Source organism: Oncorhynchus mykiss, chromosome 19, assembly GCF_057628025.1.
Source record: "Oncorhynchus mykiss isolate SJ-2025 chromosome 19, ASM5762802v1, whole genome shotgun sequence".
Lineage (NCBI taxonomy): Eukaryota > Metazoa > Chordata > Actinopteri > Salmoniformes > Salmonidae > Oncorhynchus > Oncorhynchus mykiss.
The window spans coordinates 67,682,578-67,696,553 of NC_143040.1; the positions used below are offsets into that span (position 1 = coordinate 67,682,578).

The following is a 13,976-nucleotide window of genomic DNA, read 5'->3' on the forward strand; positions in this document are numbered from 1 at the left end:
CACGGTGCTGCTTCATGCTACCATGAACCAAGCCCTTTCAGTGAGACTATTATCATCACACTGTGGATAAAGGTACCTGTAGCTGTGTTCATTTCATCATCAAATATAGTGACCAAAATTGTCGTCAAAAACATATTTTTCTGGGGCAATTGACGCAACTATATCTGACTAAACAAACCCAGAAAAAAACTGTAACTAAACAAAATAGATTTTTAATTTATGTTGACTAAAACTGTGACTAAAATCTGTCTACGAAGTGGACTGGACAAGGGTTTTTGGAAAGATTCAGAGGTTTTCAGTGATAAGCACCATTAATATTAGCAGCACAGACGAGCAGGGCTGTTCTGGTAACAGGCAGTGGGAAGGATATGCCACACCCGTCACACACAGCCTGCATCAGCTGGTGAGCTGCGGGGGACAAAGCAATGAGTGTGGGCAGACAGGCTTCGCTCTGGCTCCGCCAATTATACACATCGTGCAGGCGACTCTCTTGCTTCTCCGTAGCTAACCAGTCACCACCAGCCTTCTAGTTAGCTACCATTTGCCTGGTTAAGAAACACAAGCCGCTTTACGAAATGATTAACAATAGCAGCATTAAGTTTAATAATAAAACGATTAGTCTAGCTCTGTTTTTCTCTCCCCAAGTATGGAAAAGTAGGCTGTCTTTTTAAATTGTAGTGTCACTCAACCCTCCCACTTTCTCCACTGCATTTCATAGACAGATTCTGTAACCAATGTAGCCAAGTCTCCTTCTTTTCCTCGGCTTAATTCTAGCCCTTACGGTTCAAAAGATATGACCTATAATACCATTGCTACTTTTTTTCTTCTTTCTATTATCGCGGGCCGATTTAAAACTAGGCTACTTGGGGACCGGACCGTTAAACATTGGTTTAGGCCACACCTTGTTCTGTCATGTTACCTCATTAGCTAGCTATGGCTAACAACCTGGGGACGCGTTCAGCAGGACGCAACGTTTTGGAACGTTCAGATAGAAGAAACATGCCTCTCTGACATGATGAATAAGGAATAATGTCAGCTCTATTCAGGAAATTTCCATTTGCAACATTTGAGAATGTATTTCAACTGAACGTAGCCATGGTAACATTAACAGTAGCCTATATGCAAACATTTGGTGGCAACAGAACGAAAGGAAAAAGGATAGCAAACAATTTATTTCCACTACACTATATCTGACTGGGTAAATAACTTTATTCTGATTTAATGACTCAGACTTGAACACTTGGACCAGGTTTCGAGCACTGGGACTTGGACCAGCCATAGGAACTCGTGACTCAACCATCGGTGACTCGGCCTTCGAGCACAAGGGGACTTGGGACTCGAGATTTAGTGACTAGGAGTCACTAGACGTCACCGGGCGAAACAGTTATTAGCTCCCGTTCAAAGTCTTTAGCCCCAGTTCTACTTCTGGACATCAGTGTCTGGGGAACGGTGATAACAATGTTAATGATGGAGGTGCATCCCATAGTGACGTAGGTGCATCCCATAGTGATGGAGGTGCACCATAGTGATGGAGGTGCACCATAGTGATGGAGGTGCATCCCATAGTGATGGAGGTGCATCCCATAGTGACGTAGGTGCATCCCATAGTGACATAGGTGCATCCCATAGTGACATAGGTGCATCCCATAGTGATGGAGGTGCATCCCATAGTGACGGAGGTGCATCCCATAGTGACGGAGGTGCATCCCATAGTGACGGAGGTGCATCCCATAGTGACATAGGTGCATCCCATAGTGACGTAGGTGCATCCCATAGTGATGGAGGTGCACCATAGTGATGGCGGTGCATCCCATAGTGATGGAGGTACATCCCATAGTTATGGAGGTGCATCCCATAGTGACGGAGGTGCATCCCATAGTGACGGAGGTGCATCCCATAGTGATGGAGGTGCATCCCATAGTGATGGAGGTACATCCCATAGTGATGCAGGTGCATCCCATAGTGATGGAGGTGCACCATAGTGATGGAGGTGCACCATAGTGATGGAGGTGCATCCCATAGTGATGGAGGTGCATCCCATAGTGATGGAGGTGCATCCCATAGTGATGGAGGTGCATCCCATAGTGATGGAGGTGCACCATAGTGATGGAGGTGCATCCCATAGTGATGTAGGTGCATCCCATAGTGATGGAGGTGCACCATAGTGATGGAGGGGCACCATAGTGATGGAGGTGCACCATAGTGATGGAGGTGCATCACATAGTGATGGAGGTGCATCCCATAGTGATGGAGGTGCATCCCATAGTGATGGAGGTGCACCATAGTGATGGAGGTGCATCCCATAGTGATGGAGGTACATCCCAAAGTGATGGAGGTGCATCCCATAGTGATGGAGGTGCACCATAGTGATGGAGGTACATCCCATAGTGACGTAGGTGCATCCCATAGTGATGGAGGTGCACCATAGTGATGGAGGTGCACCATAGTGATGGCGGTGCATCCCATAGTGATGGAGGTACATCCCATAGTGATGGAGGTGCATCCCATAGTGATGGAGGTGCACCATAGTGATGGAGGTGCATCCCATAGTGATGGAGGTGCATCCCATAGTGATGGAGGTACATCCCATAGTGATGGAGGTACATCCCATAGTGATGGAGGTGCATCCCATAGTGATGGAGGTGCACCATAGTGATGGAGGTGCATCCCATAGTGATGGAGGTGCATCCCATAGTGATGGAGGTACATCCCATAGTGACGTAGGTGCATCCCATAGTGATGGAGGTGCACCATAGTGATGGAGGTGCACCATAGTGATGGCGGTGCATCCCATAGTGATGGCGGTGCATCCCATAGTGATGGAGGTACATCCCATAGTGATGGAGGTGCATCCCATAGTGATGGAGGTGCACCATAGTGATGGAGGTGCATCCCATAGTGATGGAGGTACATCCCATAGTGATGGAGGTGCATCCCATAGTGATGGAGGTGCATCCCATAGTGATGGAGGTGCACCATAGTGATGGAGGTGCATCCCATAGTGATGGAGGTACATCCCAAAGTGATGGAGGTGCATCCCATAGTGATGGAGGTGCACCATAGTGATGGAGGTACATCCCATAGTGACGTAGGTGCATCCCATAGTGATGGAGGTGCACCATAGTGATGGAGGTGCACCATAGTGATGGCGGTGCATCCCATAGTGATGGAGGTACATCCCATAGTGATGGAGGTGCATCCCATAGTGATGGAGGTGCACCATAGTGATGGAGGTGCATCCCATAGTGATGGAGGTACATCCCATAGTGATGGAGGTGCATCCCATAGTGATGGAGGTACATCCCATAGTGACGTAGGTGCATCCCATAGTGATGGAGGTGCACCATAGTGATGGAGGTGCACCATAGTGATGGCGGTGCATCCCATAGTGATGGCGGTGCATCCCATAGTGATGGAGGTACATCCCATAGTGATGGAGGTGCATCCCATAGTGATGGAGGTGCACCATAGTGATGGAGGTGCATCCCATAGTGATGGAGGTACATCCCATAGTGACGGAGGTACATCCCATAGTGATGGAGGTACATCCCATAGTGATGGAGGTACATCCCATACCACTTTGCCAATTATTTTGCTCCACTGCTTCTCTCTCTCAAATGAAAGGGCATTTAGTTGACTAAAATGGCCCACTGCTTTCGTCATTTTGAAAATGACTAGATCAAATCCTTATTCAAAAGACAAAAATGTGACTAAGACTTAATATTTTTGTCAAAACTACTAAGACTAGACTACATTTTAAAAAATAGTGCCAAAATTAGCACTGCTAGGTAGCGTACATTGTTTTATAAAAGCAGATGATTCATACATCACATGCCGATCAGACGGTTGCCATTACATAGGTAGTATCATTTCTGAACTGGCAACAGTGAGGGCAGCTACAGCCACTCAGCAGCAACACAAGGCTACAGCTTCAGACAAGACACTCCACAGACCTCGGGAGCAGAGCAGTTTATGACTTCGTATTGTACAACAGAAGCAACATCGCAGAACATTAGCCGTGAACTCATCTCCGAAGAGGAGGAAAATAAGGGCGGTTAAATTAGAACATCCTGATGGTGCCTTAACAGCACAAACAGGTTTCTTCAACCCGACCTGCCCTCCACCTTCTGTCTGTCTGTTTTTGTTGGTTTGTTACTAACCCTAATCCCGTTGCATGTGCTTGCATTAATGGCTTTACATAAACCAAAAGGGGGGAGGGAACTGTGCCGCTCTGTTGGTGTGCCAAGTACCGATCTCTTGGCGACATTGGTGACGCTGTGGGTAATGCCAGCACTGCAGGCCCTAGAGGAGAGGGGATGTAGGGCAGTGACAAGGATGTCTAGTGAAATCTGAAGTAACTTCCATCTTGTTGCCAGGGAAAGACAGCGAATTCTCTGGATTTACCAGTTTGTTTTCTATTGGCTGATCATTCATAACAACACTAAGTGAATACGACCAGCTCATCCACTGTCAGTATTAAGTCAGACACCAAGGGATAGTAACAGCAACAACAACAACAAACATCTTTAATCCATCTTCATTTAAAGGCATTCCTGAGGTGTGGAGGATACATTTGATTTGATTTGATACATTCAATACCGTAGATCGTCTTCTAGAAATACAGTTCTACTGCACTGCTAATGGGGCTAATTTCCCTTAGCAGCCCATCTCCTCAGGACAAAAGCGTGCTTTTGTAGTTTGCCGAGTCGCTGACCCAGTCCCCCTGCCATTATTCTGGTTGGCTGATCACTAACACATGAAGCGTTCAAGAACAAAATGACATCACTTTTACAGGCAGTTCCACAGCTGGCCAGCGCACCATTAGGTGATCTCAGAGCCTCCAGACTACACACTTACCCAATGAGTGTGTAGTTGGAACAATGAGGCCCTCTCGCCTGATATGAACCAAGCCCCCCCAGTCAGTATGACAGTCTCAGCGAGAGAACATTGGAAAATCCCTGGCAACAGATTCACAACAGCTTGGCATGTTTCGTCTTCTGGCTTGTAAGAGGGAACAGGACTTTCTGAAGTAATTACCAACTGCGTAAGGCAGTGTTTTGAAGAGCACGCAAGCTTTTCACTTACACAGCAGTATCATGACCCACTACAAAATGTAGAAAATGACAACCACGTCAGACTAGGGTGTGGTTCTGTGCCAATTGGGAGACTTGAGAGCATTCAAAACCCAGAGATTTTTTGTGTTTGACAACGCCGTTATAGGTGATTTTGACTTGACTCTTGTACTTATTCGACCCAATACTTCTGTATGTGTGTGAATTATTAAACACCCTTTAGTGAGAGCAAGTAAACAGTATGTCACATTGCAGTAACTTTTCTTCTTTCAGTCAGATTACAGGATCATTATTAACCGTGTAAAAGGTCAACGTCATCTTCGGAGGAGGAAGCTTTACTTCTGTTGATCCAGCTTGACACCTGTTTTTCAGGTTACCCAGCATGCCTGAGTTACTCTTTGACATGATCAAGTCCTGCACATCACACAGCACACTATCAGTATCATTTCCCAACAATGGTAATTCAGTTCTATAACGTCAACCTTCTATAACTCATTAACCAACCACATCCTTAGATGAGGTTTGAGTATTCTGATTATTTTGCTCCAGGGTTCAGATCTAGGATCAGTTTCCCTATCCAAATCCTAACCTTAGCCATTAGTGGGCGAAATGCAAAATTAAAACAAGACCAGCGTCTAGAGGCAATCTACTCCCTTTGGCTCAGCAGAGCTCTAAGTAAGTATGTCAGACAGTGTCTCCTGTATCTGGGCAGACATCAGGCTGTGTTGATAAGAGAGATTGATTGGTTGTGACAAAGTGATGTGTCATGCACCTTCACACACTCTACTAATAACCTGCAACCCCAATTCCACTTCCTGTCTCCAGCCATCATCACACTTGAACTGTCCAGTATACGAGCTGATGGCAATCAGCACATCACAACGCTTTATAAGAACACAAGAGCCACAGACCAAACTGAAATGGAAACCAGCGGTGTAAGATCAGACATTTGTTTATATCCCTTATCCTTTTCCTCATCCACATGTTTAGCTTTTTATCCCTGTCGGTTGACATTTTTGCAGAGGGTGTTGACAATCCTTTCGACCCAGATTCTTGGCAGAAACATTTCCTCACAAGGTTTTGAATGATACGTATATTTTTTTTACGGCTCTGCATGGTTAAACTCTAAATTGTAATATTGTTCCAAGCTATGTCTGAATTTGGTCTATGTTATAGCCTACAATCCCATCTATGTCTTCCACACAAGACATCTTCTTCTCAGCACCAAGGATAAACACTCACTTTCATCAAAGCCTCAAGTGAAGTTTGAGCTCTATTAATAGCCTCACGGCTGCAATAACAGCCCTGCCGGCAGGGACTGCCTCTTCGGGGTTAAGTTTAAACAGGCAGTGGTGACATCTCATGTTAAGCACACAGACAGATTGTTGAACAGAAGGAGGTTAGTTTACCGTTACAGAACTGCAGCAGCGAAGAGGTGTCATAGAGGCTGCTGTAGCTGGAGAACCCGTCCTCCATTCTGGACTTCCACCGTGCTCCTCCACTCCCTCCTCTCTTGTTCCCTCTCTCTCCTCCCGCTGAGTTCGCGTTACTTTCGGTTGCTTTCTACCACCGAGGCTCTTCCTCTATTCAACATCCAGTTTTCCCGGGTCAGGCTACCCGTGTCAGTTAACATGGCAGCCCATTCACTATGATTATGTCACGTGAACTCAGACCCTCCTTTTCTTTGAATGGTCCTGAGGACAAACTCCAAAAGATTAGAGGGTGAACGTCCGGGAGAAGTTCAAAACACAGGTTCTTGCTCCTCTTCTCCTCTTCTCCTCTCCCCTCTCTCCTCTCTCCAGTTGCAGCTGTGTGGCGTTAAACCGTGTGCTGATCTCAACAAGAAAAACAGATTTGAGAGGCTTGAGCTGTAAGTGGAGCTCTGGCAGCAGAGACTGTGTGTGTGTGTGTGTGTGTGTGTGTGTGTGTGTGTGTGTGTGTGTGTGTGTGTGTGTGTGTGTGTGTGTGTGTGTGTGTGTGTGTGTGTGTGTGTGTGTGTGTGTGTGTGTGTGTGTGTGTGTGTGTGTGTGTGTGTGAGAGGGAGGGGGAGAGAGAGAGAGAGAGAGAGAGAGAGAGAGCGAGAGCGAGAGCGAGAAACTCTGTGTGTGTGTGTGAGGGAGGGAGAGAGAGAGAGAGAGAGAGAGAGAGAGAGAGAGAGAGAGAGCGAGAGAGAGAAACTCTGTGTGTGTGTGTGTACGAGAGAGAGAGAGAGAGAGAGAGAGAGAGAGAGAGAGAGAGAGAGAGAGTGTTTGTGCGTGTGAGTGTGAGTGTTTGGATAATGCCTTGGACAGAGTTCCCCGGCCCGGCCTTTCACTGACTGTGGACGAGTGAGAGCAGAGGGGGTTGGGCCTCTTTCAAAACACAGATCCTCCCTCTTGCCTAGAGAGGACACAGAGAGTGAGCGAGAGAGAGTGAGCGAGAGAGAGTGAGCGAGAGAGAGTGAGCGAGAGAGAGAGAAAGGAGAGTGAGAGAGAGGGAGAGAGAGAGAGAGAAAGGAGAGGGAAAGAGAGAGAGAGCGAGAGAGAGAGAGAAAGGAGAGTGAAAGAGAGGGAGAGAGAGTGAAAGGAGAGTGAGAGAGAGAGAAAGGAGAGGGAGAGAGAGAGAGAGAAAGGAGAGTGAGAGAGTGAGAGTGAGTGAGAGAGAGAGAGAGAGAGAGAAAGGAGAGTGAGAGAGAGAGTGAGAGTGAGAGAGAGAGAGAAAGGAGAGCGAGAGAGAGAGGAGAGAGAGAAAGGAGAGTGAGACAGCCTATGATCACCAGAAAGGAATGGAATAAAGGGAAACAAGGAAGAAGGTGGCAGCTAGTAGAAGGAAATGAGATATAGTAAGTGAGTTGCTGTGTTGTTTTTCAGCTCTTCTAGCCTGCTGTTAGAAACCTTCCTGCCAGAATAATAATCCCAAAAGAGCCAATGATACGAGAGAAACTGAATGGATATTAATAAATATAGAGTAAAGCTCTTTCTCGGTTTCAAAGAGAAGAATCCAAGCGAAGAGAAGAATCCAAGCGAAGAGAGGCATCCAAGAGAAGAGAGGAATCCAAGCGAAGAGAGGAATCCAAGAGGAGAGGAATCCAAGAGAAGAGAGGGATCCAAAAGAAGAGAAGGATCCAAAAGAAGAGAAGAATCGAAAAGAAGAGAGGGATCCAAGAGAAGAGAGGGATCCAAGAGATGAAAAGAATCCAAGCGAAGAGAGGGATCCAAGAGAAGAGAGGGATCCAAGAGAAGAGAGGGATCCAAGAGAAGAGAAGATTCCAAGCGAAGATAAGAATCCAAGAGAAGAGAGGAATCCAAGAGAAGAGAGGGATCCAAGAGAAGAGAAGAATCCAAGAGAAGAGAGGAATTCAAGAGAAGAGAGGAATCCAAGAGAAGAGAGGGATCCAATAGAAGAGAGGGATCCAATAGAAGAGAGGGATCCAAGAGAAGAGAAGAATCCAAGAGAAGAGAGGGATCCAAGAGAAGAGAAGAATCCAAGCGAAGAGAAGAATCCAAGAGAAGAGAAGAATCCAAGAGAAGAGAGTAATCCAAGAGAAGAGAGGAATTCAAGAGAAGAGAGGAATCCAAGAGAAGAGAGGGATCCAAGAGAAGAGAGGGATCCAAAAGAAGAGAGGGATCCAAAACAATTGAAGAATACAAGAGAAGAGAGTAATCCAAGAGAAGAGAGGAATTCAAGAGAAGAGAGGAATCCAAGAGAAGAGAGGGATCCAATAGAAGAGAGGGATCCAAGAGAAGAGAAGAATCCAAGAGAAGAGAGGGATCCAAGAGAAGAGAAGAATCCAAGAGAAGAGAGGGATCCAAGAGAAGAGAAGAATCCAAGCGAAGAGAAGAATCCAAGAGAAGAGAAGAATCCAAGAGAAGAGAGTAATCCAAGAGAAGAGAGGAATTCAAGAGAAGAGAGGAATCCAAGAGAAGAGAGGGATCCAAGAGAAGAGAGGGATCCAAAAGAAGAGAGGGATCCAAAACAATTGAAGAATACAAGAGAAGAGAGTAATCCAAGAGAAGAGAAGAATTCAAGAGAAGAGAGGAATCCAAGAGAAGAGAGGGATCCAATAGAAGAGAGGGATCCAAGAGAAGAGAAGAATCCAAGAGAAGAGAGGGATCCAAGAGAAGAGAAGAATCCAAGCGAAGAGAAGAATCCAAGAGAAGAGAAGAATCCAAGAGAAGAATCCAAGAGAAGAGAGTAATCCAAGAGAAGAGAGGAATTCAAGAGAAGAGAGGAATCCAAGAGAAGAGAGGGATCCAAGAGAAGAGAGGGATCCAATAGAAGAGAGGGATCCAAAAGAAGAGAAGAATCCAAAAGAAGAGAGGGATCCAAGAGAAGAGAGGGATCCAAGCGAAGAAAAAAATCCAAGAGAAGAGAGGGATCCAAGAGAAGAGAGGGATCCAAGAGAAGAGAGGGATCCTTAGAAGAAAATAATCCAAGTGAAGAGAAGGATCCAAGAGAAGAGAGGAATCCAAGAGAAGAGAGGAATCCAAGAGAAGAGAGGGATCCAAGAGAAGAGAGGAATCCAAGAGAAGAGAGGGATCCAAGAGAAGAGAAGGATCCAAGAGAAGAGAGGGATCCAAGAGAAGAGAGGGATCCAAGAGAAGAGAGGAATCCAAGAGAAGAGAAGAATCCAAGAGAAGAGAGGGATCCAAGAGAAGAGAGGAATCCAAGAGAAGAGAGGGATCCGTCCATTCAGGAGAAAAAGACCAGAAACAGATGGAAGTGTAACACAGAGAAGAGATGGAGATTCGCTGAGACTAGCAAAGAATAGGGACTTATATTGTAGAAGAGTGTCCCGGTCTACCGGTCAGAGTTCAACGGGTAGATAGAAATAGATGACAAGCGGAACAAGGAATCACATCCGGTCTATTTGTGACATTCCTATCTGCAACGTTCCACAATATTTGGCTCTGGAGGCAGACTGGGTCAGAGAGGGATTTGGTTCACAAAGTCACAAAACAATGTGAAGTCACATCTTCCCACTCCATTTTCCCAAGAAGCTAAACAAGAAGGTGGTTGAATACAATCAGCATTGTTATTATCAGCCTTCTCTGTCTTTTAAAAGCAGACAGTGTATTCATCAAAGAAGATGTAGAGGTGGAGAGAAAGAAGCGAGGGAGGGAGGGAGGGGGGATGGAAAGTGCCTCTACATTTTGACTGGGGATTTTCTGCAGCCGTCAAAGAAGAGATAGGGGAGGATGAGAAGGAAGGAAAGGGAGGGAGGGAAGGAGGAGAGAGAGGGAGGAGAGGGAGGGAGGGAGGGAGGGAGGGAGGGAGGGAGGGAGGGAGGGAGGGAGGGAGGGAGGGAGGGAGGGAGGGAGGGAGGGAGGGAGAAATACCGTCTCTACATTTTAACCTGGGGCTCCTGACTGCAGCCGTCACGGGGGAAAACCTCTTTCAATTATTCATGCACCTGGCGTGGGATGGAAAGAAAAATATATACATAAAGATGACTGTGACCTATATTTACTTCTCAAACACTCCTCGCACTGTTCTGAAAACAGGAAACAGGGCCCAAAAACATGGATGCAAGAAGAGACAGATTTCAGATCTGTTTCAACCTGAACTGCTTTGTCTCGGAGCACGTTAGCGATTTGTTAGGGGCTTTTCTACTGACCCTAGAACAGACCGGGGCTAGGTATCTCTGGTGGATACTGGTGGTGGAGCGTTCTCTTCTATTTCCCCTCAAGGGATTGCACTGTGCACTCTGTTCTGTTCCACCTAGCTAGTCTACTACACAACAGGATAAAGCCCCTCTTAAGAATTCTATTTTTTGGCAACCTACAGGAGCGAACAAGGCTCCCCTGTGTAGTGTTTGTATATCAACGATGTTGGAGACACTACTGGATCTGTCTGTATCACAAACGTTGTTGCCTTCACTCGGCCATTTTTTTCCTTCTGCATCACAATGTGAATGATGGGGGATACCCTTTTGAAAGATGTTTATATGTCTGTTCAAGTTTATATTGATCTGTTTTTCTCCTGGCATAGTGGTATGTCATACAAATTTACACACACACAACAACGAACACGAATGTAGACATATGCCGATGTATAAAACAAAGTGGTGCGTCTTTCCTTTAGATGTCCTCAACTGAAAATCACAATATTGTCTGAGGAAAGCCTTACTGTGGCTAAATTAGAATCCAGTCAGATTAGAGTGTATATTCTATTGTAGCTCCCCAAGTCTTTATGAGGGCAGTTCTAGATTAGGGAAGGAGAGGGTGAGGTAATACAATGGTTGGGTGAGGGGAAGTGAGGCAGGGTTATCCCGCGGGTGGCACCTGGAGGAGGGATCTACTCCCCTTCACCCCGTCCCCCTCACCCCACCCCCACCGCCCAATCCGCCACCCTGTCCCCTCATCCTGCCCCCCCGCCCTGTTCCCCCACCCCAACCCCTCACCCCCCCCCCCCCCCCCCCCCCCCCCCCCACAGCTTTGGAGCAGTATTAGACAGGGCCTGCCAGTCTGCCAGTGGGCCAGGATTAAAGCCACAATCAAAGGTAGATGGCTGTCCGAGAGGATTAATCCCTTTCTCTATGATGTACCTACCATCTGCCTGGAAGCTGATGATCCCAATGTGTTTTTACTAGGGTGCGTCCCAAAACTAAGTCCCCCTAGCCTTAGTCAAACATTGGAGTCAACCTCAATTTGTCCCGTTTGGAGAGATCTGAGGGCACCCAATATGCTCTAAATGGATCGCAGCCAAAACGTCTGTCTTTGTGTAAAGGTATTTCACCAAGTGTTCCGGTGTTACTGGGGTGTGTCACACAAATTGCCTATTAGTCAATTATTTGGCCAACCCTAGCCTAGGGATGAGGCTAGGTCAACCCCAATGTGTCTGTTGGAGATCTGAGGACACAAATTAAAACAGGAACCAAAATGGTTTTAGTCTGTCTGATGGGCTGAGAGAGAGCCTGAGTAATGAGGGTCAAGGTTCATGAAGGGGTAATCAGCGGTCTGGGCAGCACACTGTCAGAGCCTCAGACTGAAGCTCTATTCCATCTTACACTGGCTCATCTGGCTGTGAGAGCCGGATAGTGTGAACATAATAAGACTGGTGACAGCAGGTCATCACCTCCTTTCCTACTAATGTTCCCATCTGTGGAAGGGAGAGTGGAAATAGCAGTGGAGTGTGTGTGTGTGTGTGTGTGTGTGTGTGTGTGTGTGTGTGTGTGTGTGTGTGTGTGTGTGTGTGTGTGTGTGTGTGTGTGTGTGTGTGTGTGTGTGTTTGTGTGTGTGTGTGTGTGTGTGTGTGTGTGTGTGTGTGTGTGTGTGTGTAAGCGTGTGTGTGTAAGCGTGCGTGTGTGTGTGTGTGTGTTTCTCCTGTGTTCAGACCTCTACTAAATGCAGTCTCTTTCTGAAATGACAACCTGCGCCTGCCTGACTCTCACCACCAATGGCTCTTAGCTAAAGTCGTCACAGGAAAGCCCTGTTTGCAGTATGTCTCACCAAGCAACAGAAACTGTCCATACAAGTAAAATCATCACTCACAGAATTTTTTTTGTGCGGAATATCATCAGGAATACAATCTTGACCTATAAACCCAGAAGCTACACTATGTGGTGAACTGTTCATGTTAATCAGCAGTACAGTCATTCATGTGTTGGGTTCATCCATCCACAAATCAATATTTTGGTTGTAAAAAAATATATTGTACAATGTCCTTATTCCTTCCTCAATATAATAGGATAGGTGTGAAACTGTCAAACAACATAACCAGCCAGCATCATAACATAACCAGCCAGTATCATTACTAGCCAGTATCATAACATAACTAGCCAGTATCATAACCAGCCAGTATCATAACATAACCAGCCAGTATCATAACATAACTAGCCAGTATCATAACCAGCCAGTATCATAACATAACCAGCCAGTATCATAACCAGCCAGTATCATAACATAACTAGCCAGTATCATAACCAGCCAGTATCATAACATAACCAGTCAGTATCTTAACGTAACCAGCCAGTATCTTAACATAACCAGCCAGTATCATAACATAACTAGCCAGTATCATAACCAGCCAGTATCATAACATAACCAGCCAGAATCATAACATAACCAGCCAGTATCATAACCAGCCAGTATCATAACCAGCCAGTATCATAACATAACCAGCCAGTATCATAACATAACCAGCCAGTATCATAACATAACCAGCCAGTATCACAACATAACAAGCCAGTATCATAACCAGCCAGTATGATAACATGACCAGCCAGTATCATTACATAACCAGCCAGTATCATAACCAGACAGTATCATGACCAGCCAGTATCATAACCAGCCAGTATCATAATATGACCAGCCAGTATCATAACCAGACAGTATCATGACCAGCCAGTATCATAACCAGCCAGTATCATAACATGACCAGCCAGAATCACAACCAGCTAGCATCATAACATGATTAGCCGGCCAGTATCATAACTCGCCAGTATCATAACCAGCCAGTATCATAACATAACCAGCCAGTATCATAACCAGCCAGTATCATAACCAGCCAGTATCATAACATGACCAGCCAGTATCATAACATAACCAGCCAGTATCATAACATAACCAGCCAGTATCATAACCAGCCAGTATCATAACATAACCTGCCAGTATCATAACATAACCAACCAGTATCATAACATAACCAGCCAGTATCATAACATAACCAGCCAGTATCATAACATAACCAGCCAGTATCATAACATAACCAGCCAGTATAATAACTCGCCAGTATCATAACCAGCCAGTATCATAACATAACCAGACAGTATCATAACATAACCAGCCAGTATCATAACATAACCAGCCAGTATCATAGCTCGCCAGTATCATAACCAGCCAGTATCATAACCAGCCAGTATCATAACATAACCAGCCAGTATCATAACATAACCAGCCAGTATCATAACATAACCAGCCAGTA

The 13,976-nt window shown here is 45.8% G+C and overlaps 1 protein-coding gene across 8 annotated transcripts in view; it reads right to left on the reverse strand.

The window, feature by feature from the left end:
• The window catches only part of LOC110498199 (echinoderm microtubule-associated protein-like 1), a 113,683-nt gene that overhangs the window by 66,399 nt on the left and 33,308 nt on the right, over window positions 1–13,976 (reverse strand). For 2 of the 8 annotated variants that reach the window (XM_090211584.1, XM_036955200.2), the window contains exon 1: window positions 6,482–6,616. The exons of 4 other annotated variants lie outside the window; for them this stretch is intronic. In XM_090211584.1, the coding sequence (XP_090067710.1) occupies window positions 6,482–6,548 (67 nt within the window). In that variant the 5' untranslated portion in view covers window positions 6,549–6,616. Of the gene's footprint in view, window positions 1–6,481; window positions 7,358–13,976 lie in introns of those variants that run through there. 2 more of the 8 variants (XM_036955201.2, XM_090211583.1) reach the window with 2 other exon arrangements.